Source organism: Hypanus sabinus, chromosome 6 (assembly GCF_030144855.1).
Source record: "Hypanus sabinus isolate sHypSab1 chromosome 6, sHypSab1.hap1, whole genome shotgun sequence".
NCBI classification, from domain to species: domain Eukaryota; kingdom Metazoa; phylum Chordata; class Chondrichthyes; order Myliobatiformes; family Dasyatidae; genus Hypanus; species Hypanus sabinus.
Window position 1 is genome coordinate 144,291,049 of NC_082711.1, and position 25,350 is coordinate 144,316,398.

The 25,350-nt window shown below is 43.3% G+C and overlaps 1 protein-coding gene across 1 annotated transcript in view; it reads right to left on the reverse strand.

The window, feature by feature from the left end:
• The window catches only part of vps37d (VPS37D subunit of ESCRT-I), a 61,402-nt gene that overhangs the window by 26,694 nt on the left and 9,358 nt on the right, over positions 1-25,350 (reverse strand). The window contains exons 2-3 of the mRNA XM_059973125.1: positions 24,727-24,898; positions 469-551 (exon numbers count right to left, since the gene is read on the reverse strand). Of these exons, the coding sequence (XP_059829108.1) occupies positions 469-551; positions 24,727-24,898 (255 nt within the window). The remainder of the gene's footprint in view (positions 1-468; positions 552-24,726; positions 24,899-25,350) is intronic.

The following is a 25,350-nucleotide window of genomic DNA, read 5'->3' on the forward strand; positions in this document are numbered from 1 at the left end:
AACCCACATAATAATTTTGGATCCCTCTCCTTGAACATTCTGTTAACATCATGACTGGGTTAGATTTGAGACTGCCTGCTCACATTTGGGTCTTCTAACACTTGGACATCACTATAATTAAAATGACAAAATAGAAATAAAGATAAACACAAGAAAGTCTGCAGACTTTCAGGATCCAAAGCAACACACACAAACTGCTGGAGGAATTCAGCAGGTCAGGCAGCATCTAGGGAAATGAATAAACAGTCAACGTTTTGGGCTGAGAACCTTCTTCAGGACTGAGAAGGCAGGGGAAGATGCCAGAATAAAAAGGTGGGGGGTGGGGGAGTAGATAAAGATGCCAGTTTAAATATTCATGATCCCATACAACAGAAAATAACAACTTCAGTTTTTAAGGTAATTGATTGTGTTGTAGGGCTAAGAATCAGGAAAGGGGATACAAGGGCTTTAGCTGTGTCCAAATCTCACCTCAGATTCCTCTTCCTTTTTGACCATATCTCTTTGCAGGTGTTCCAGTGCAGACTTGGGGCTATGTCTCTCCAGGTAAACAGCTGTGGAGACAGGAAGTAAATCCGGTCAGAAGATCACAGCAGTAAATATAATCCTTGCACAAAGAAACATCACCAACTCGGAGTTCCATTTCTGCAGAGTTCTGTTATCTCACTAGATTGCGAACAAATGTATGAATTCACCAGGTGACAGTTTGACCACTTTGAAAGATTAAGAATCATTACCACCTGACAGATTACGATGATAATACTTCATCTAAGAAATCTCCAAAGTTGACTATTTAGTCTTTTCCTAGATGCTGCCTGACCTACTGAGTTTTGTGTGTTGCTCCAAACTATATCATTAGATTTCATTTGACAATCATTAGTGAAGACTGAGGATGTGTGATTCAGCAAAGGAGATGGGTAACTAAAAAATAACAGTGCCAAGAGGTAAGAATAGGGGTGGGATGAGGAATTATTGTCTGGTAACAGAAGCTCAGGGTGACTCTTGGGAAGAGTCCCACAACACACACAAAATACTGGAAAAACTCAGCAGGTCAGGCAGCATCTGTGGAAATGATGCCAGGACCAGGACACTCCTTCAGGAGTGGTAGGGAAAGGGGAAGACGACAGAATAAAAAGGTGGGAGAGGGGAAGGACGACTAGCTAGGAGGTAAGTGAAGCCAGGTGGTGTGAAAGGTAAAGGACTGCAGAAGAAGGAATTTGATAGGAGAGGAGCGTGTACCATAGGAGAAAGGGAAGAAGGAGGGGCACTGGGGGAGGTGATAGGCAGGTGAAGTGAAGAGGTGAGAGGCCAGAGTGGGGAATGGAAGACAGAAGGGGGAGGGAAAAACCCAAAATTGATGTTCATACCATCAAGTTGGATGCTATCTAGACGGAACATGAGGCATTGCTCCTCCACCCTAGAAGTGGCCTTATCGTGGCAAAAGATGAGGCCATGGACTGACATGTTGGAATAGGAATTAAAATGGTTGGCCTTAAGGAAATTCCATTTTTTGTGGATGGACAAACTGCATTTGGTTTCTTGAATGTAGAGGGACCACATTGTGAACTCCAAATCCTTGGAGCAGAAGCGATTTGGCATCTTACCTGGAAAGACTGACTGAGTTACTGGGAAAGGAAAAGGTGAAAGGGCAGGCAGTGAAGAGCTAGTGGCCTGTCACTCTAATTCGCCATCCCAATCTCACTCTGGCCTTTTGCCCGTGGACTTCTGCACTGTTTCAATAAATGCCAATGCAAGCATGAGAAACAACACTTCCCTTTTACTTGTCCAGGCATTTTGCACGCTGCGTGACTCAGTGCTGAATTCTCCAATCCCAAAGAACAGAAAATCTGCAGATGCTGGAAATCCAAGCAACTCACACAAAATGCTGGAGGAACTCAGCAGGCCAGGCAGCATCTATGGAAAAAACTTCAGTTTACATTTTGGGCGCAGGGTCTCAACTGTACTCTTTTCCACAGATGCTGCCTGGCCTGCTGAGTTCCTCCAGCATTTTGTGAGTGTTGCTCTGGATTTTCTCGTGTTTATATTTCTCTCTTCCTCGGCCTGGTGAAGGGTCTCACACCCAAAATGTTAAGTTTCTCTTTCCATAGAGGCCACCTGACCTGCAGAGTTTTTGTTCCAGCTCATTTCAGATTACCAGGGTGTGTAGCTTGTCCAAAACCGCTCGTGCTCAGTATATGCAAGTGAGGGAGAGGCTGTAACTGGCAACTCTTCAGCACTTGAAACCTTCCACCAGTACATGCATGAATAAGCTGACAAGTTCTCAATGCCTGCAGCCTTTTCAATGCTCGTTTCTTTTGGACAAATGAACCTCTAAACTGTCAATTTATTGCCAAGGTCTGAGCTGTGAACCCATTTAAGAACAATAAACTGCCTATCACTTACGCAGTCCTCATCCATGTGAAAGATGGTGGTGTGTAATAACTGAAGCAGACAACTGGTTAACACAGAGGAAGGAAGCAGAACAAACAAACAGCACTGAATATATTCACTATTATATCAATGACGTGTTACTGATGGAAAGGCTAAAAATTAACCAGTCAATGCTTCTTCACACCTTGAAATATAGGGGGAAAGCTGCGAGAACATTGCAACATTGCAACATTGCAATGCTGGAGGGACTCAGATGGCAGGCAGCATCTATGGAAAAGAGTACCGTCAACACTCCGAGCCAAGGCCCTTCAGCAGTCCTGCTGAGTTCCTCCAGCATTTTGTGTGTGTTGCTTGGATTTCCAGCATCTGCAGATCTTCGCCTTTTTGTGATTGAATTACTCCACTGCAGAGTCTCTTCCAGGGATGCATACCCTAAAGAAGTTTAAATCTTCCCTTCGAAGGGAGTTCAGTGGAACCCTCTCTCACCGTTCTCCCTCTGTGATCCCTGCTGCCCTCCAGTCCTGCTGAAGGGTCTTGGCTCACAACGTCGACTGTACTCTTTTCCACAGGTGCTGTCTGGCCTGCTGAGCTCCTCCAGCGTTTTGTGTGTGTTGCTTGGATTTCCAGCATCTGTACATTTACTCTTGCTTACAAAAACATTGCTTCTGAATTGCACCTTCTGTTATTACATATGCAAAATTTAGGCAAAGTGCATACAAAGTCCCAGAAATTAATTATTAAACAAATTCTACTGGAATGGTTTACACTTGGAGAAACAGGATGTAGGCTTGAAGAGATTCCATTGGTACTTTGACACTGGTTGAAGTAGAATATAGTTTGTGTTAACAAATTTCATGACATATGTCGGTGATATTAAAACCTGATTCTGGTGTGTCCAATCCTGTATACAGTTTATGGGAAGATTATAATTGTATGATTGTAGGATTAGCATGATTTCAGATACCACACAAAATCCCAGGCTTGCTTTCCTTGGAAAAGAAGGCCTCATTGTGACTCAGATTGTTTGAAATTTTGAAAAATTGATCAAGGGGAATTATTCCCAAGAGCAAATGGTCAAACCCCAATGGACTGGCTTAAAGGTTTGATAATTAAAATCAACATGCCTGCTGCACCATCCAATTCTCTGATATTAAATCCTCAGCATCTATTCCTTCCACACTATCTGCAGCTTCCACTGCTCTAAACTGATAACTAGTGACATCATGTTCTTGATATTCCTGATTAAGAAATTATCCTTTCTTTCCTTTCCTTCTACTCTACCATCAGCATTCATTTTTTTTTAACTAACTTAGCAGATGGCAAAGCATTTTAACTATTTGAAGAGACTTTTAGAAACATGGCCATTCCAAAAGTGAGTGCTGAATTTGCAGAACAGAATGAGTTTATCATCAGCCTGCAGTCTCTGATCAGCTCTGCAAGCCTGATGCCCTGTACCCCATGATTACAGCTGGGACCGGAGCAGATGGGAATAACTATAAAGTGGGAGACAATAATGAGGAGATAATGAGGATATGTTTGTGCCGTCGCTCTGTAATGCACCGGGGAAATTCCACGAAGTGCCCGCAAAATGAGCACCACCATGATTACCATCTGCTTCTCCGACCTCACCCATCTGCTGCACGGCACCCTCCGTGCACCCCGTGTAACCTCTACTGTCACATGTTCTTGTTCCAACAAGCTTCAGATGTCTCTCCACGTCACACAATCAAATCAGCACAGGCTCGATGCCAGCGTCAGTGCTCCCCTCTTGGCTCCAGGGCAACCATATGGAGCTAGGCAGCCCTCAGCCTTGTTTCAGAGAATTGCTCTGGGTTTCAGGCTAGCCCCTTTAATTGATTACAGGATGGTCAATGAATATGCATGCACAACCAACAAAAGAAGAAACCAGAAGATACAATTCCAACAGCTATTGGACGGTACCGTGACACAACAAACTGCCACACAGCTCCAATGAGCAGGGTTCAATCCTGACCTTGTGTGCTACCTGGGTGGTGTCTCACATCCCAAAGGTATGTAGTTTGGTAAGTTGACTGGGCTCCGTAAATTCCCCTTCTAGGTAGAATTAAGGAGTTGAAATTAATGATAGTGTGGGAACAAATAGAGAAACCGAGAGATATAGAGGATTAGCAAAGGTAGATGTTTGGTCAGCATAGATGGTGGGTTGAAAAGCCTATTTTTGTGTTGTATGATTATGTGCACAGTGGAAATGTGGTGTTTATATACCTGCCTAAGTGGAACAGTGGTTACATTCCTGGTTTGGTAAAAAAGCAGTAATGGTGCCTTATCCATTTAACAGTGAAAATACCATTATGTTAATGGAATAAAAATCAAGATGTCTAGACCTGTAATACAGGACCTTCAATTCAAACCTTAACCTTTGTATTCCGATAATTTGAATTTGTACGTAGGACAGTACAGCAGAGTACAGGCCCTATGCCCCACGTTGTTGTGCTGACCCATGCAAGCCCATGCCTTGATCAATCTAGCCTTCCTACACAATTCAGAATCCTCCAATTTTCTTGCATCCATGAGTTTATCTCAGTTTCCCCCACCAAAAGTCCCTGAGCAATCATCCACACACAACAGTGAGTTCCTTGTAAAAAAAAACCTACCTCTGATAACTCTCCTAAACTTTCCTCTATTCACATTAAATAGGACGTCACCCGGTATTAGCCATTGGTGTCCCAGATAAAGTTACTGGAGTTCCACTCTGTTCATGCCTCTCATAATCCTATAGACGTCTTTCAAGTCGTCTTTCATCGTCCTTCACTCCAGAGAGAAAAGTTCTAGCTCAGCCAACCTGTCCTCATAATACATGCTCTCTAATTCAGGCAGCATCTTGGTAAATCTTGTCTTCACCCTCTCTAAAGTTACCACAAACTTCTTAAAATATGGCAACCAGAATCGAACAAAATATTCGAAGTAAGATCTAACCTGAGTTTTACAAAGCTGCAGAATCCATCACGTGACTAATGAAAGGTCAGCACAACATACACCTTCCTAGCCACCCTATTAACTTGCACAGCAACTTGCATGATCTATGGATTGCACTGCCACATCCCCTGTTCCTCTGCACTACCAAGAATTCTGCTACTAACCTTGTACTCTGCCTTCAAGTTTGATTCTCCAAATTGTATCATTTTACATTTTTACAGATTGACCTCCATCACAACTTCTCTACCCAACTCTACATCCTGTCTACATCTCATTGCAAAATATGACGGTCTTCTATAACATCCACAAAACCACTAGCCTTCGCGTCACCTCTAAATTTGATAACCCACCCTTCCACTTCCTCATCCAGGTCGTTGATAACAATCACAAAAGGAAGCAGAACAGATCCTGACAGAACACCACTACACTGCAACCTCCCAGCAGAACACGCTCCATACGCGACCACACTCTGCCTTCCATGGGCATCCAATTCAGAATCCACCAACCTAAGTTTCCATGGCAAGGTTTTCTGGATGAGCTACCATGAAAAACCTTGTCAAACTGATACTAAAATCCATACGTAGCACACCTACTGCTCTACCTTCATCAATTTTTTTTGTCACCTCCTTGAAAAATTAAATTAGCCTCATGAGGCATGACCTGCCCCTCACAAAGCTATGCTATCCCCAAAAAGTCTATGCCTCTCCAAGTGCTCGCAAATCTTCCCCCCAAGAATCCTCTCCAACAGTTTGACTACTAATGATGGAAGGCCCACTGGTGTATTATTCCTAGGATTGTACCTTTACCTTTCTTAAATAATGGTACAACATTTGCCATCCTCCGCTCATGGTACCACTCATGTGGCCAGAAAGGGCAATCATTGTCAACTCCCCAGCAATCTCTTCCCTTGCTTTCTGTAGTACATCCTGTCTGTCTCTGGAGACATATATAGATATGTTTTTCAGAAGCTCCACATGACCTCTTTCTTAACCTAAACTTGCTCTAGAACATTTATCTGTTCTACGCTATTCAAAGTTCCTCTCCTTGAACACCTCCCCTACCTCCAAGCACATATCCTTCTCTATCCATGAGTGGTCCTACCCTCATTCTAGTGATCCTCCTGTTTTTCATGCATGTGTAGAATGCCTTGGGGTTTTTTGAACCCTACTCACCAATGCCTTCTCATATCCACTTCTGTTGATGTTTGCTGTGTCATATGTCACGGGTGTTCATGGTCTTTGACCATAATTGTTCTCAGCAAATTTTTCTGTGGAAATGGTTTGCCATTGCCTTCTTCCAGGCAGTGTCTTTACAAGAAAGGTGACCCCAGTCATCATCAATACTCTTCAGAGATTATCTTCAGTGGTTGCGCAACCAGAAATTCTGATACGCACCAGTTACTCGTACAACCATCTGTCACCTGCTCCCATGGCTTCATATGACCCCATTGGGTGGGTGGGGGGGGGGGGTTGAGAGCTAAGCAGGTGCTAACTGAGGGAAGAAGCGCTTTACATCTCCTTTAGTACAGAGCTATCTCCACCTTGCCACCCATGTCCGGGAAATGGAGGAGATGCGGGAGAGGACTACATCAGTAGCGGAGGAAGGGAAACCTCGTTCTTTGAAGGAGGATAATAGCTTTAATATCATGGAAAGGAATGCCTCATCTTGGGAACAGACACAGTGGAGACAAAGGAAGTACGGAAAAGAAATGGCATTTTTTTCCATGTGACGGTGCAAAGCAGTACAGTCAAGATAGTTGTGTGAAATTGTACTGGAGGTGTCATTGAGCAGTTCAAGGTGGTGGTTGTTTCCAAATGGGATTAGGCAGTTCTCAACACTGTTCATATGCATGCCAATGTCAATCCTCCACTGCATTCTGTGCCACATAAGGACACTAGGAATGTGCACAGCCCAATTTCTTTCCGCAGCTGAATCACAGCCAAGATTTACAACCTGTGTGTTTAGTGAGGATTTCCACTCTATAAAAAACCTGTATGATTTCAAGCAATACCTCTGGGGCATTTTAGGACATTATTGTTTCAACTGAGTTCTATTTAACAAAAAATCAACTTCTGATGAAACATTGTTGTTCCTTTCCACACCTTGTGGCATATCTTCCCGTTTCTTAAGCACTTGTCTGTGTTTTATGAGGCCGAGTTGCTAGCTCGACACTCAACCCAGCATGGACGCAAGGACCCGGCTGGATTCGATCCCGGGACCACTCAGAGTCCGATGCAGAGACCACTACACCACCAGTCAGCAAAACATAACTGACCTGAAATATTAGCCTTGTTTCTCTTTCTACAGACCTGTGCACCTCCAGCATTAAATGTTTCATTTCAGGTGTGATACGTAGAGGACGAGTAGGCAGAACACTTCAATATGTCTTGTCTCAAGTACGTGGATGAACAAATACAGGACAAGGCTAATTTGTATCTCATATGGTGCAATGAGATCTGATTAATTAATAGCTGTGGTTAAGAGACTCTGGGGAACAGCAAATGAAAATATAATGGAATTTTATATTGAGCATGGGAATAATCTGAAAGTAGACCAAACAAAGTAAATTCTGTAGATATGGTGGGAATGTCGGCTAAAATAGATTGGACAATTACATTAGAAATTTTAATAATTAAAGAAATAGAAACTATTTAAATAAATAACATGTAATTTGGAACAAATACTCAATTAAAGAATAAAAAAGCCATGGTCGAACAATAATCTAAATCTGTCTCTAACTTTATATAACTAAAGGAAGAGTCTTATATTGGTGTACTAATGAAGTTAGAGATTTGGGAGAGTTTTGCAATTCAAAGAAGAGTGATTGATATATTGATAAACACTGGAAATAGAATTAGAGGAAATCACAAGATACAAAACAGATGATAAAAGTATCCTGACATGTAAAAAGAGATGAGTTAAATATCTCTTACTATCTTTCCTTTCGGTTAGTCCTGACGAAGGGTCTCGGCCCGAAACGTTAACAGTGCTTCTCCCTATAGATGCTGCCTAGCCTGCTGTGTTCTACCAGCATTTTGTGTGTGTTGTTGTTTGAATTTCCAGCATATGCAGATTTCCTCGTGTTTGTAAGTTAAATATGGGTCCCTTAAACATGGAGAGGAGAAATACAATGGGAAATAAGGAACTGGGAGAAATGATAACGATATCTTATTGTCTACAGGATAAGTAAGAACATTGGTATTGTGCTCAAGATTTTAAAGTATTAAGTGGAACACAATTAATCCAAAAAGAACAGAGAAAATGAAGGCTCATTGCCAGAATCTCTTGTGAATGTCATACTAAAGCACCTGAGAGAAATTAGATTGATAAGGCAGAGTGAACAAGGTTAGCCCAATTTGTCACATGTGCATCGAAATAGACAGTGAAATGCATCGGTTGTGTTACATCAGATCAGCTGGGAGCAGCCTGAAAGTATTGCCACACTTCTGCTGCCAAAACAGCATGTCCACAACTCACTAACCCTCGCCGTGTATGTGGGGAACGCGGGAAGAAATTGGAGTACATGGTGTTGGGGAAAACGTACAAACCCCTTACAGGCAGGAATCGAACCCCTACCATTCATTGCTGGCATGGTAAAACAATTGCACTAACTTCTACTCTATCACAAGGATTTATGAATGGGGATAAATGTTAAATAGGTCCATTTCCAGTTCTGAAGAAAGCTTACTAAACTGCAATGTCAACTCTCTCCACACATTTAATATTATCATCCCCTCAAAACTAATTAATAAGCTTCAAGACCCTGGCCTCAATGCCTCCTTGTACAATTGGATCCTCAATTTCCTCACTTGCAGACGCCAGTCAAATTGGCAAGAACATCTGCTCCACAATCTCCATCAGCATAGCTGCACCACAAGACTCTGTTCTTAGCCCACAGCTCTACTCACTTAATACTCATGATTATGAGGCTAAGCACTGCTCTAGTGTTGTATTCAAGTTTGCTGATGACACCACTGTTGTTGGCCGAATCAGCATGGATCAGCATACAGGAGGTAGTCTGAAAATATGGATGAGTGTGCCATAACATTGTGGGCCGAAGGGCCTGTAATGAGCTGGTAGGTTTCTATGTTTCTATAACCTCTCACTCAACGTCAGCAAAATGAAGGAGCTGGTTATTGACTTCAGGAGGAGGAACCCAAAGGTCCATGAGCAAGGGGATCAGAAGAGGAGAGGTTCAGCAACTTTAAATTCCTTGCTGTAATCACCTCAGGGGATTTGTACTGGGTTCAACACATAAGTACCATTACGAAGAAAGTATGACAGCACCTCTACTTTCTTAGAAGTTTGCGATTCAGCATGTCATCTAAAACTTTAACAAACTTCTATAGATGTGTGGTGGAGAGTATATTGGCCGGTTGAGTCCGGCCTGGAATGGAAACACCAATGTCCTAGATTGGAAAATCTTACAAAAAATAGAGGACGTGGACCAGTCCATCACAGGTAAAGCCCTCCGACCACTAAACACCTCTACAAGCAGCACTGTCACAGGAAAGCAGCAACCATGCTCAAGGACCCCACTATCCAGGCCAAGCTCTCCTCACTGCTGCCATCAGGAAGAAGGCACAGGAGCCTCAGCAACCACACTGCCAGGTTCAGCAACAGTTATTACCCCTCAACCAACAGGCCCTTGAACTAGGGAGGGTAACTTCACTCGCCTCATCACTGAACTGTTCCCACAACCTATGGACTCACTTTCAAGGACTCTTCATCTCATGTTCTTGATATTTATTGCTTATTTATTATCGTTACTTTCGTATTTGCCCAGTTTGCTGTCTTTTGCATATATGGTTGTTTGTCTGTCCTTTTGGGTACTGTCTATCACTGATTCTATTGTGTTTCTTGTATTTACCGTTTATGCCCACAGGAAAATGAATCTCAGGGTTGTATATGATGAAAGATAGGTACTTTGATAATAAATTTACTTTGAACTTTGTGATGCTGCCTCACCTGCTGAGTATTTCCAGTATTTTCAATTTTAATTTCAGATTCCCAATATCTTTAAATCTTGCTTTCACCTACTTAGATAAAGAGGTGGGCATGAAAACCGCGGACAGAATATAATGTGATCAACTACAGGATTATCCACATGGATTGAATTTTTTAAATTATCACTGAAGGAGAGTGAGAAGAAAATGTTGTTACTCAGAGTGATGGACAGGAATTGAAAATGTTTTCATTATTGATCAGTAAGCATTGTCAAAGGAATGGAGTTGGGTTTTACTGATATTGTATTGGGATATAGTGCCAGATATTCCAATACAGTTTCACTATAGTATGCTTTAGTGGGACACAGTTATGAGATCACACACAAAGCAGTTATATATATTATTTTGGTATCTTTACCTACGAAAGGGGACTCTTTTCCTATTGATAACTTAATCAAGGATCACAAGGCTAACTTCTGGGTCAACGGGCAAGTTTTTGAGACAAGGATTATGAGGAACAGGGAGCTGAGGCCAAAATTAGTATAGTCATTATGTTTTTAAATAGTGGCACAAGCTCCTGGGGCTCTATAGTACCCTTGTGAGACCAGGCCTGGAACATATAGAACAGGTCTGGTCTCCTTAACCAAGGAAGGGAAGACTAACGGTGGGGGAGTGTAATAATGGCTCACCAGATCGATTCCTGATACCCGTGGGTTTGGCAAAATGATCACTGATCTCATCAAAACCATAAAATATTATGGGGTTTGACGAGATTGATGCAGGGCTAATGTTTCTCCCCGGCTGGAAAGTCTAGACTCAGAGGTTGCAGTCTCCGAATAAAGGGTCACCCATTTAGGACTAAAATAAGAAGAAATTTCTTCTGTCAGTGGGTATTGAACACTTGAAACCCTCTACCAGAGAGTGCTCCAGAGGCAGACAGACATCGACGGGATTTTAAAAATAAAGGGCGCCTGGAGATGTGGTGTCAGTGCAGGAAAATGACACTGAGGTAAAAGATCAACTATAGTCGTACTGAGCAACAGAACAGTCATGTGCAGCTAGTGTTCCTGTTTTGGCACACACAAAACGCCAGAGGAACTGAACAAATCAGGCAGCATCTATGGAGGTGAATACAGTAAACAGTCGACGTTTTGGGCCGAGACCCTTCTTCAGGACTGAGAGGGAAGCAAGAGGAAGGTGAGAAGAGGTCAAAGGCCAGAGTGGGAAGAGGGGAGGGAAGGGGCAATTTTTTTTAAACCAGACAGAGAAATTGATATTCATGCCATCAGGTTGGAGGATACCCAAGTGGAATATAAGATGTTGCTCCTCCACCATGAGGGTGACCTCATCTTGACACAAGAGGGGGGGCCATGGACCAACATGTCAGAACGGGAATGAGAATCGGAATTAAAATGTTAGGTCACTGGAAAGTTTCACTCATGGTGGGTGGAGCAGAGATGCTCGACGGAGTGATCCCCCAATTTATGACAGCTCTCAGCAACATCGAGGAGGCTGCATCGGGAGCATCGGATACAGCAGACAACCCCAGCAGATTGGCAGGTGAAGTGTTGCCTCGCCTGGAAGGACTGTTTAAGGCCCTGAATGGAGGTGAGGGAGGAGGTGAATGGGCAGGTACAGCACATTGGTTGATTTCAGGGGTAAGTGTGGGGAGGGACAAACGGACAAGAAACTCGTGCTGGGGGGGGGGTGATCCCTGAAGAAAGCGGGGGGGGGGGATATGTTTTGTGGTGGGATCCCTTTGTTCCTGTTGTCTTTTTGAGGATAGAATGAATAGACTTGATTGACTACGGCGGCTGGATTACAGAAAAATGAGAAGCGATCTAATTAACATACAAGTTGTTAGGGGCAAGGCACTTAACTTCTGGGAGAGTGTTTACCTCAGCCGGGGGAATGAGGATTTATGGTCTGAGAATAATCAGCCATCTGATGAAGAAATGTCATCCCTGAAGAGGATCGTGAACCATTGAACCAATAATCTCTGTGCACGCACAGAGGGCTGTGCATTTTCAGTCATTAAGTATACTAAAGGCAGGTCTGTAGATCTTCGGATACTAAGGGAACCAAAGCAGGGAAATAATGCAGGAAGGTATTTAAGGTAGGAGAGCAGACATGTCCTCATACGATAGCAGAGCAGGTTCAAAAGGGTGAATGCAGCTATTTCTAATGTCATGACATACGAGCACTGCTTCAATTCTGAACTCTTGAGTGTCCCTCGCCTTGAAGCTAGACACACCAAGCTGGCTGAAGTTTAAAACCGCAGAGGCGGACGTGTCTAATGAAGCGATACCGAAAAAGAGAAAAGAAAAAAAATGGATGGCAGATGAAATTCTAGATCTAATGAAAGAGAGAGAGAAAATCACCCCAAAGAACAGCATCAAGTATAAAATTCTGGACCAAGAAATCAAGTGAAAATGTAGGAAAGAAAGAACCATGGAGAATGTGAAGGGATCGAGAAACGGAACAATTCTGGCGATATGCACGAGAAGGTGAGGGTGCTCACGGGTGCTAGTTCTTGTATTTCTTGTCGGTGTTTGAAGACAAAAGAGGGACTGATACGCATGGAAAAAGCAGGTATACTGGCTAGAATACATTGTCAACTTGTCTGAAGATATGAGAGGAGAGAAGTCAGTAAGACGAAAGAGCCGATTGTTGGCTTCAGGAAGGGTAGGACGAATGAACACATACCAATCCTCATAGAGGGATCAGAAGTGGAGAGAGTGAGCAGTTTCAAGTTCCTGGGTTGAGATCTCTGAGGATCTAACCTGGCCCCAACATATGGATGCAGTTATAAAGAGGGCAAGACAGTGTCTATACTTCATTAGGAGTTTGAAGAGATTTGGTATGTCAACAAATACACTCAAAAACTTTTATAGATATACCGTGGAGAGCATTCTGACAGGTTGCATCACTACCTGGTATGGGGGGGGGGGGGGGGGCTACTGCACAGGACCGAAAGAAGCTGCAGAGGGTTGTAAATTTTGTCAGGTCCATCTTGGGTACTAATCTACAAAGTATCCAGGACATCTTCAGGGAGCGGTGTCTCAGAAAGGCAGTGTCCATTATTAAGGACGTCCAGTACCCAGGGCATGCCCTTTTCTCACTGTTACCATCAGGTAGGAGGTACAGAAGCCTGAAGGCCCACACTCAGCAATTCAGGAACAGCTTCTTCCCCTCTGCCATCCGATTCCATAAGACCATAAGATATAGGAGCAGAGCTAGGCCATTTGGCCCATTGAGCATGCGCCGCCATTCAATCATGTGCTGATACAATTCTTCCAGTCATCCCCACTCCCCTGCCTTCACCCTATACCCCTTGATGCCCTGGCTAATCAAGAACCAACCTATCTCTGCCTTAAATGCACCCAATAACTTGGGTGTATTTGGATTCCTGAATGGACTTTGAACCCTTGGACACTACCTCACGTTTTTAATATGTAGTATTTCTGCTTTCTGCACAATTTTTAATTAATTCAATGTATGCATTCTGTAATTGATTTACTTTTTTTTCTAGATTATGTATTGCATTGAACTGCTGCTGCTAGTTGAACAAACTTCATGATGCATGCCGGTGATAATAAACCTGATTCTGATTAAGAAGGTGGTTGGACCACCGACTATGAAATCAGAAGTTAAAGTAGTAGTGGGGAACATGAAAATGAATAAGACATTATGACCAGATGGCATTGCTACAGAAATGATTCAAGTGCTGAAAGGTTTCAGGATTGAATGATTGACAGATTTACTGAATGAAATATATGATAAAGGGGAAATACCTGAGAAAATGAATAAGTCGTTAATTATTGCACTGGCTAAGAAACCTAAAGCAATTGAATGCAAGTTACATCGCACAACTAGTTTCATGAGTCACATTGTGAAAGTTGCACCATGAATCATCACAATGAGAGCAAGAAACAACATGAAACCAGAGATCGCGCGAGAGCAGTGCAACTTCACTGAAGATAGGAAACGTGAAATGCGATCTTCTTCCTTCAAATGATTTGTGAGCACAGCATAGAGGTCCAGAATGACCTCAACCTATGTTTCCATCGATTATACCAAAGCCTTTGATAAAGTGAGCCATGAAGAGCTTGGACATTGATTCCTCAGCACTTGAAAATTGATTTGAAGCATATCAGAACCATCAGAAATTTGTTCTGGGAACAAAGAGCAGGAATGAGAGCTGAAAATGAGACAAATGACTTTGTCCAGATTAAGAAGGGAGCCATACAGGGTTGTGTTCTCTCACCTAACCTATCCAATCTTTACAGCAAGGTTCTAAGAGAATTTAACAGCATTCCAGGCATGATAATTGGTGGACACAATTTGACCAACCTATGATATGCAGACAACACAGTGTTGATAGCTACTTCTAAAGAGAAGCTCCAAGAAATTCTAGGTACAGTTGTTGAAGAAAGTCCAAAGAGAGGAGTGACCAAGAAGACCGAATGTATGGTTGTCACAAAGAAGAAATACAGAAATACAATCTTAAAGTGGGCAACGAAACAATTAAACAAACATGGAATTTCAATTACTCAGCGAGCACAATAACATTTGATGGTAGGGCTGATGTTGAAATTAGGAGGAAGATTGGGATTATTAAGTGCACGTTAGAACATTTGAGCTAGAAACTAAAGAATAACAATTTCTCTGGGTACAAAACTCAGAACGTTGTGGTATGGTTCATTCCACACTAACATATGGAAGCAAATATTGGAGAATGTCAAAGCAAGTCGAAGGAAGGCTTGAAGCTGCAGAATTGTAGTTTTTGAGAAAAACGATGAAAATATCATGGAAAGGTAGAGTAACAAATGAGGAAGTGTTGCGAAAAGTTGGAGTAAGAGCTGATATCCTCAATCAGGAAACAGCAGCTGTAATTTCTGGGGCATGTACTGAGGAAAGAGAAGCTTGAACAACTTGCAGTGACAGGAAAAATTGATGGAAGAAAAAGTTGTGATCAACAGCACATGACATTCATGAGTTACATCAAGGGATGGACAGGCAGAAGTTTTGAAGAGCTTATTAGAACTTCTCAGATTGAGACACATGGAAGACCACGATCGCCCACGTCATATGACATGGCACCAAACGAATGAATGAATGTGTGTCCTTATTTTAATAACTCCAACATTAGCAGCTGTGAATTTTGGACACTAAGGTCCCAAGTTCTGGAATACCCCACCCTCTCTAAATCTCTCCCCCTTCTCATTCCCAAAATATCACGTGTTTGAGTGTAACTTTCTGTTTTAAAATACTCCTATTATGTGCAATGTGATGTTTTGGCACTATAAAGGTGCTAAGTCAACAGAGAACGATACAGTTTGGGGACAGGTTCCTTGATTTACAATGCCTGTGCCAAACGTGCTAATCTAACCCTATATGCCTGCACAATGCTGGTCCTCCTCCACTTCCTGCTTGTTCGTGTGCCTGTTCAAATAACTCTCAAATGTTTCTATTGTATGTGCTTCCACCACCTCAACTTCACAGCGTCTTATTTCTGGATCATGTCAGGCAGGAACAATGCGAATTCACAACCCAATTAGTGCAAGACTATCTCGGTTCCACAGGACTGGTGGCAAGCAGCTGACCCCCACTCAGTCTCACTCTGAAGCCTGTAGCTGATTCCCTCCTCAGAAAGTGCTAAACATAGGCGGTTTATATACTTGGAAACGTGTTCTTCAGGATTTCAGGAGGTAATTGAGGTACTTTCAGGATGAAGTGTCCAGGGAGGGGCAGCACCTCTGGCAAAGAGGGCTTGCGTGTCCATTCCAGAGCAACTCACTCACCTTGATCCCCACCACTCAGCTCTCACCTGTGGCCCCAAGAACCTGTCTGCATGTGACAACACTACTTCAACAGGTGGGCTAAACCAGGTGAATGTAGCAGGCAGGCCTCATACCCCACCCAATTCCCCACCGGTGAAATAGGGTTTATTCCTGTCCTAGCTGACGTTGTCAGCTCTGGTGGACTGGGCAGATGAGATCAACAAGATCCACCGACCAGGAAGGCGGTTCTGCAACGTTTTGTGCAGAGTAAAGGGTATGACAAGGCACGGAAGACGTCACGGTCATCCACTGGAACCACGGAAGACGCCAGACTAACCGTACCAATGGACCCAGATATCTAAGGCCAACAGAGTGGAACTGTCCCAGTAGAACATCTTTTCCACTTTAAAAAATTCACCCGCACAGGTGTCCATCATTATGAAATGCAACAACCAATCAGATCAGGATTTCAGCAATATTACTATATGAAGGGCCATCTGATCATTCAGTCAGTGCTGACTCTATGCAAGAACAATCCAGCTAACTAGTCCATCGACCCCTCCCTCACTGGAGCCCCACCATTTTTGTCCTTTCAAGTATTGTATCGAACTGTCTTTAGAACACCATCATTCAATCTGTTTCTACTACACACACTGCAATGCACTTCAGAACCCATCCACTCGCAATGTAAAAAGAAGTTTTCCACACTTCACTTTTGCTCCAGTTTCTACCTGTTCCAACAGGATCCTTCATCATTTTCACATGCTCCTGTCAGATTCCCTCTCAACCTCTCCAGGTCTATCTATGCAACTGGGCCCTTCACTTCTGGAATCATTCCAGCCATCTTCTTTGCATTCTCTCCAAGGCTTTCATATTTTTCCTTGTATTTAGATCTGAACAAAACGCTCCAAATATTGGCCAAATCATGACCTTATAAAGGCTGATCATGACTTCTCTTTATGAAGCTCAGAAACAGAAATCTGAATTGGTTTCTCAACCTCCTTGACCCCAACAACAACTCACATACATACGGTATCTCCAGATCTCTCATTTCCCGCATGGTGTCTTTGAGTTTCTATTGCCTCTCCTTGTTCTTCCAGTTGAAGTATAACACTGTACTTTCTCTTGCACAACCCTGTACATTGCTGCCCACTCCATCATCCTGTTCATATCCACTTGAGGTCTGCTGCAATCCTTCTTCCAAGTCTTGATTATCTGCAGATTTGGAAAGCCAATTCTTATGTATCGGGGCCCAATATTTATATTTATTAAGAGAAGCAGTGGTCCTGATGGTGATGGCTGGGGAAAAGTTCCCTCCAACCTGAAAGGTGACCATTGCTTACACTACCCCGTCACTCTGCTAGTTCTCAATCCATGCTTCCACTTCCCTTCCATGGGCAGCCGTCTTCATGGCAAGTCTATGGTTCGGCATATAATGCATCACCTCACCAAAGCCTCTATCATATTAATCAAATATGGTTGGCATATTTCTATAATCAATTCACATTCTCTGAGTTACTTCTTATACTGTGTCTGATTAACCTTGGATTGCTCCACTTTATCAGGCAGCAATATTAGTTGGGACAACACACACAAAATGCTGGTAGAACACAGCAGGCCAGGCAGCATCTATTGGAGAAGCACTGTTGATATTTCGGGCCGAGACCCTTCGTCAGGTTGAATTTCCAGCATCTGCCGATTTCCTCATGTTTGAATATTGGTTGGGTTTGAATTCACCCATAGGTCAGATCAGATGAGGTTGGCAAGTTCCTATCTCAGAATCAGAAACAGGTTTATTATCACCCGCATATGACGTGAAATTTGTTAATTTAGCAGCAGCAGTTCAATGCAATACATAATCTAGAAGAAAAAAAAATTCAGTACACTTTATACAGTACAGGCAGTCCCCGAGTTTTGAACGAGTTCCGTTCCTGAGTTCGTCTTTAAGTTGGATTTGTACGTAACTCGGAACAAGTACATCCGGTATTATTTAGCTTCAGTTAGTCAAACATTTGTCTTAGTATATATTTTACCTTTCTATGCATATAAAACACTTAAGAAACGTCTGTATTCCAATAATTAAACAATTGCGTTGTTTAGTAATAATTAGCTTTCATTGGAGCAGGGCCTTTCACATGCTCCAATATTCTCACTTTATCCTTTATCCTTTCAAATTGTTCCTATCATTGACCGACTGTAGCCTAACGCTTTTCCAATGACCGATGATGTTTCACCTCTTTCTAAACACTTTATTAATTTCACTTTATTTTCAATCGTGATCGCTTCCCATCAACGGAACAGAAACACTGCGGGCGGCGGGTCCTGAGTTCTGCTGGGTCCTAAGGAGGACCACACTGAATTCCCTGGGTCCTAAAGTCCACCACATTGAGACAGGTTAAATAAAACAAGTGGGGGCTGTGCTGGGTTTGGGTATTTGATCCTCCACAATATTCAACGTGGGAATTTAAACTGGAGGTGGCAGTGTTTTTTTTTACGAGGTCAAGTTGCGAGCTTGACATCAACCCGACATGGATGGAGAGTGCCCTCGGAAGCGGTCTGTCACTGGATGGAACTCGGGAACCTCTGTTCTCGATTCTCGAGCCCGGTGCTGATCTCACTGTGCCACCGGCCTACTGGAAAGGGGGGGGGGGGTCAGGGTGAATCTTGCTAAGAAAAATTTAAGCCAAATACAAAGTTACACACGCAACACAGTGTCAACGGCAACGACTTAAAATGGCGGACAGCGTCGCGATCTGACTTAAGATGGCGGACGGGGTTCTCCTTCCTCGGTTCACAAGTACAAGTTGTTTGTAAGTCGGACATTTGTAACTTGGGGACTACCTGTATACATATATTGAATAGATTATAAATCATGCTAAAAACCAGAAATTCTATATATAAAAAAGTGAGGTAGTGTCCAAGGGTTCAATGTCCACTTAGGAATCGGATGGCAGAGGGAAAGAAGTGTCCCTGAATTGCTGAGTGTGTGCCTTTAGGCTCCTGTACTTCCTACCTGATGGTAACAGTGAGAAAAGGGCATGCCCTGGGTGCTGGGGTTCCTTAATAATGGATGCTGCTTTTCTTGATTCACCGCTCCCTGAAGATGTCCTGGGTATTTTGTAGGCTAGTACCCAAGATGGAGCCGACTAAATTTACAACCTTCTGTAGCTTTTTTTGGTCCTATGCAGTACCAACCCACCCCCCCCCCCCACCCCACACCATACCAGACAGTGATGCAGCCTGTCAGAATGCTCTCCATGGTATAACTATAGAAGTTTTTGAGTGTATTTGTTGACATACCAAATCTCTTCGAGGACTGGTATGTGTTCCTTCGTCTTACCCTTCCTGGTCCACGATCAGTTTTTTCATTGAGTGCCAGGTTGTTGCTGTGGCACCACTCCACTAGTTGGCATATCTCACTCCTGTACGCCCTCTCATCACCACCTGAGATTCTACCAACAATGGTTGTAACATCAGCAAATTTATAGATGGTATTTGAGCTATGCCTAGCCACACAGTCATGGGTGTAGAGAGAGTAGAGCAGTGGGCTAAGCACACACCCTGAGGTGCACTAGTGTTCATTGTCAGTGAGGAGGAGAAGTTACCAATCCACACAGATTGTGGTCTTCCGTTTAGGAAGTCAAGGATCCAATTGCAGAGGGAGGTACAGAGGCCCAGGTTCTGTAACTTCTCAATCAGGATTGTGGGAATGATGGTGTTAAAATGCTGAGATATAGTCGATGTACAGCAGCCTGACATAGGAGTTTGTGTTGTCCAGGTGGTCTAAAGCCTTGTGGAGAGCCACTGAGATTACATCTGCCATCGGCCTATTGTGGCGATAGGCAAATTGCAATGGGTTTTGAAGTAGATTAGTGATTAGATATATTTTTAACAGTCTTCATCACTAAGGCTAGCTGATAAGACTAATTCTGGCTTTTGAGATTCATTATCAAATTCTCCAACATTAGGTAACTCATTCTAACTTTCTGTCACAAAACTGGCCACTTCTAACTTTTATCATTTTGATTGGGTTGAGGAGTCAGACATCAGGAAGAGCCGTGGTAGTAGGGGACTCCATAGTAAGAAGTATGGAAAGGGGTTTCTGCAATGGGCGAGATTTAAGGATGGTCTGTTGCCTCCCTGGTGCTAGGATCCAGGACATCACGGACCGATTGCAGGGAATCCTCAAGGGTGAAGGTGAACAGCCGGAAGTGGTAGTGCATGTCGGCACAAATGATATCGGGAAGAAGAGGAAGGACATTCTGTAGCGGGACTTCAAAGAATTCGGAAGAAGGCTGAAAAGCAGGACTTCCATGGTGGTTATCTCTGGTTTGCTTCCAGTTCCTCATGCTGGAGAGGGCAGGAACAGGGAGATAATGGATCTGAATGTGTGGCTGAGGAACTGGTGCAGGAAGCAAGGATTTACATTCTTGGACCACTGGGATCTGTTTTGGGGTAGGGATGAATTGTACAAAAGGGACGGGTTGCACCTTAATAGGTGGGGGACCAGCATTCTGGCAGACAGGTTTGCCACTGCAACACGGATGTGTTTAAACTAAGTAGTGGGGTGGGGGGAGGGGATGAACTGGAAATATAAGGATGGAGTTAAAGGGAAAGTGAAAATAAGAAAAGTTAAAAAGGACAACAGAATCAATGGAGTAGAAAGCTCAAGAAGAGATCATACAGTATGGCCAAGTGAAATAGGAATTGAAATGAAAGGAGAGGGGAGTACCGACTTAAAAGTATTATATATGAATGCACAAAGTATAAGGAATAAAGTAGATGACCTTGAGACTCAGTTGGAACTTGGCAAGTACAATGTAGCGGGAATAACAGAGACATGGCTTCAAGCGGACAGGGCCTGGTAAATGAATATTCAAGGATATACATCTTATCGAAAGGACAGACTGACTGGCAGAGGGGTTGGGGTGGCTCTGTTGGTGAGGAATGATATTCAGTCCCTTGCGTGGGGGGACATAGGACCTGGGGATGTAGAGTCAGTATGGATAGAACTGAGAAATTCTAAGGGTAGAAAGACCCTAATGGGAATTATCTACAGTCACCCAAACAGCAATCTGGATGTAGGGTGTAAGTTGAATGAAGAGTTAAAATTGGCATGTCGCAAAGGTAATGATACAGTTGTCATGGGGGATTTCAACATGCAGGTAGACTGGGAGAATCAGAATGGTACTGGACCCCAAGAAAGGGAATTTGTGGAGTGCCTCTGAGATGGATTCTTAGAACAGCTTGTACTGGAGCCTACCAGGGAGAAGGCAATTCTAGATTTAGTGTTGTGCAATGAACCAGAGTTGATCAGGGACCTGGAGGTAAAGGAACCATTAGGAGGTTGTGACCATAATATGATGTGTTTTAACCTACAATTTGAGAAGGAGAAGGGAAAATCGGATGTGTCAGTATTACAGTTGAACAAAGGGAACTATGGAGCTATGAGGGAGGAGCTGGCCAAAGTTCAATGGAACAAAACCCTAGCAGGGAAGACAGTGGAACAAAAATGGCAGGTATTTCTGGGAATAATGCAGAAGGTGCAGGATCGGTTCATTCCAAAGAGGAAGAAAGATCCTAAGGGGAGTAAGGGGTGGCCGTGGCTGACGAGGGAAGTAAAGGGTAGTATAAAAATAAAAGAGAAGTATAACATAGCAAAGATGAGTGGGAAACCGGAGGACTGGGAAGCTTTTAAAGAGTAACAGAAGATAACAAAAAAGGCAATATGCCAAGAAAAAATGAGGTATGAAGGTAAACTAGCCAAGAATATAAAGGAGGGTAGTAAAAGCTTCTTTAGGTATGTGAATAGCAAAAAAGTAGTTAAGACCAAAATTGGGCCATTGAAGACAGAAACGGGTGAATTTATTATGGAGAACAAGGAAATGGCAGGTGAGTTGAACAGGTACTTTGGATCTGTCTTCACTAGGGAAGACACAAACAATCTCCCAGATGTAATAATGGCCAAAGGAACTAGGGTAAAGGATGAACTGAAAGAAATTTATATTAGGCAAGAAACGGTATTGGATAGACTGTTGAGTCTGAAGATTGATAAGTCCCTGGGACCTGATGGTCTGCATCTTAGGTGGCTCTAGAAATCGTGGACGCATTGGTAATCATTTTCCAATGTTCTATAGATTCAGGAACAGTTCCTGCTGATTGGAGTGTGGCTAATGTTGTCCTACTTTTCAAGAAAGGAGGGAGAGAGAAAACAGGGAATTATAGACCGGTTAGCCTGACGTCAGTGGTGGGAAAGATGCTGGAGTCAATTATAAAAGAGGAAATTACGACACATTTGGATAGCAGTAGAAGGATCAGTCCAGGTCAGCATGGATTTATGAATGGAAAATCATGCTTGACTAATCTTCTGGAGTTTTTTGAGGATGTAACTATGAAAATGGACAAGGGAGAGCCAGTGGATGTAGTGTACCTGGACTTCCAGAGAGCTTTTGATAAAGTCCCACATAGGAGATTAGTGGGCAAAATTAGGGCACATGGTATTGGGGGCAGAGTACTGACATGGATGGAAAATTGGCTGGCTGACAGGAAAACAAAGAGTTGTGATTAACAGGTCCCTTTCGGAATGGCAGGCTGTGACCAGTGGGGTACCGCAAGGTTCGGTGCTGGGACTGCAGCTGTTTACAATATACATTAATGACTTAGATCAAGGGATTAAAAGTAACATTAGCAAATTTGCCGATGACACAAAGCTGGGTGGCAGTGTGAAATGTCAGGAGGATGTTATGAGAATGCAGGGTGACTTGGACAGGTTGGGTGAGTGGGCAAATGTATGGCAGATGCAGTTTGATGTGGATAAATGTGAGGTTATCCACTTTGGTGGCAAGAACAGGAAGGCAGATTACTATCTAAATGGAGTCAAGTTAGGAAAAGAGGAAGTACAACGAGATCTAGGTGATCTTGTACATCAGTCAATGAAAGCAAGTATGCAGGTACAGCAGGCTGTGAAGAAAGCTAATGGCATGCTGGCTTTTATAACAAGAGGAATTGAGTATAGGAGTAAAGAGGTCCTTCTGCAAGCTGTACAGGGCCCTGGTGAGACCACACCTGGAGTATTGTGTGCAGTTTTGGTCTCCAAATTTGAGGAAGGACATTCTTACTATTGAGGGAGTGCAGCATAGGTTCACAAGGTTAATTCCCGTAATGGCGGGACTGTCATATGTTGAAAGATTGGAGTGACTGGGCTTGCATACACTGGAATTTAGAAGGATGAGAGGGGATCTGATTGAAACATAAAAGATTATTAAGGGATTGGACACACTGGAGGCAGGAAGCATGTTTCCGCTGATGGGTGAGTCCAGAACTAGAGGCCACAGTTTAAGAATAAGGGGTAGGCCATTTAGAACAGAAATGCGGAAAAACTTTTGCACCCAGAGAGTGGTGGATATGTGGAATGCTTTGCCCCAGAAGGCAGTGGAGGCCAAGTCTCTGGATGCTTTCAAGAGCAAGTTAGACAGAGCTCTTATAGATAGCGGGGTCAAGGGATATGGGGAGAGGGCAGGAACAGGGTACTGATTGTGTATGATCAGCCATGATCACAGTGAATGGTGGTGCTGGCTAGAAGGGCCAAATGGCCTACTCCTGCACCTACTGTCTATTGTCTATTGATTGAGCTTTTCTCTCAGTCTAGCCTAACAGACACTCCTCACAGATTTACCACTAGTAACAAAAACAAAGAAACTCAATCTAATTTTAACTGCCACAGTTAGTCATCTGCTCTTACCCCTTTCAGAAAAATTCCTTTTGCTTCCCCCCCCCCACCTTCTCTGCTATTGAAAATTAAAGGGTTTTTCCAACACTTTCTGTTTCAGGTTTAAAGCATCTGCAATATTTTTTGGGATAAGACTAGTTGTTCTTTGCACAAAGCAGTTTATTAATTTAAATTCCACAGGCCCACAGGAGGATTTGAATTCAGGACTCAGGTTACGAGTCTGGTAACTTAACTACTCCACCACCAGACCTAACCACAAAACTTTGGTTTTAAAACTCGCTCTTGGCAGCTCACTATCAGCAATAAGGTCACATAGATGCCTGTATGTAGAACAATAGACCATCTTGTTTTAATCTTTGAGGCAAAGATCATCAGAAACAAGAGAAACATTAAAAGTACTCAATTGGTTTGCAAAACACACAAAACGCTGGGGGAACTCGTGGAAATGAACAGACAGTCGACATTTCAGAACTGAAAAGGAAGGGGGAAGACGCCAGAATTAAAAAAAGTGAGGGGGAGGGGAAGGAGTTAGGTGGGTGGGAAGGACGAAGGGTTGGAGAGGAAGAGATCTGATGGGAGAGGAGAGTGGACCATAGGTGAAAGGGAAAGGGGGGGGTAACCCAGGGGAGGTGGTAGGCAGGTAAGAGGCCAGTGTGGGAATAGAAGAGGGGAGTGGGGAGGGAATTTTTTCTCACCAGAAGGAGAAATTGATATTCATACCATCAGGCTGGAGGCTACCCAGATGGAATATAAGGTGTTGTTCCTCCACCCCAAAGGTGGCCTCTTCTTGGCACAAGAGGAGGCCACGCACCAACATTTCTTTGCTATTTTCCTTTCCGCGTACATTTGATTCAGTACTTAGCAGGAAGAAGCCAGTCATATTCAAATGGTCTTGCCCAGCCATTACAGAAGAAGAGGAACTTACCCACTTTCCTCTGCTTCTCTGCACATACTGTAGTTACCTCCAGCAGCTCCTGGTACTTTGTGGCTAAGTGCAGTTTGCCGGTGTCCAGCACGGGCTGCATGCCGAGATTCTTCTCTGCCATGCTCCGGTTATTGGCCAGGATTGTCTCCCGCTCCTGCTGGAGTGCCTGTAACTAAAGCGCAAACACATGCATCAGCCCCAGAGATGCACACGCAAAGGACATAGCTCCTCCGTGTCCTTACGAGCAGCACATTATCCCCAGTGGTAGCTCTTTAGGTGATGGTGTTAGATACATTTGTATTTAAAAATGACCGTCTGTTTGCTCAAAGGTGATTACGTTATAATGCTGCTCTGCTGTATGACACTTAACCATCCACTTCCACTGACTTCATACTTCTTAGAAAGGTGTGTGGCTCATTGTTTCTGGGTGTTTTTGCTAAATGCAAAGCTTGTTGAAGAGAGAGAGGAAAGTAGCTCAGAATGAGAAACCACAGAAACACAATGAACCCTGAAGTTTCTTCACATCGGCTAGATTTTCGCAGCTTAAGAATTCCATTTGGGTACGTTCTCCACTGTTGAACCAAATCACTTGGACATGTTATGGTGGTGGCAGAATATATGGGA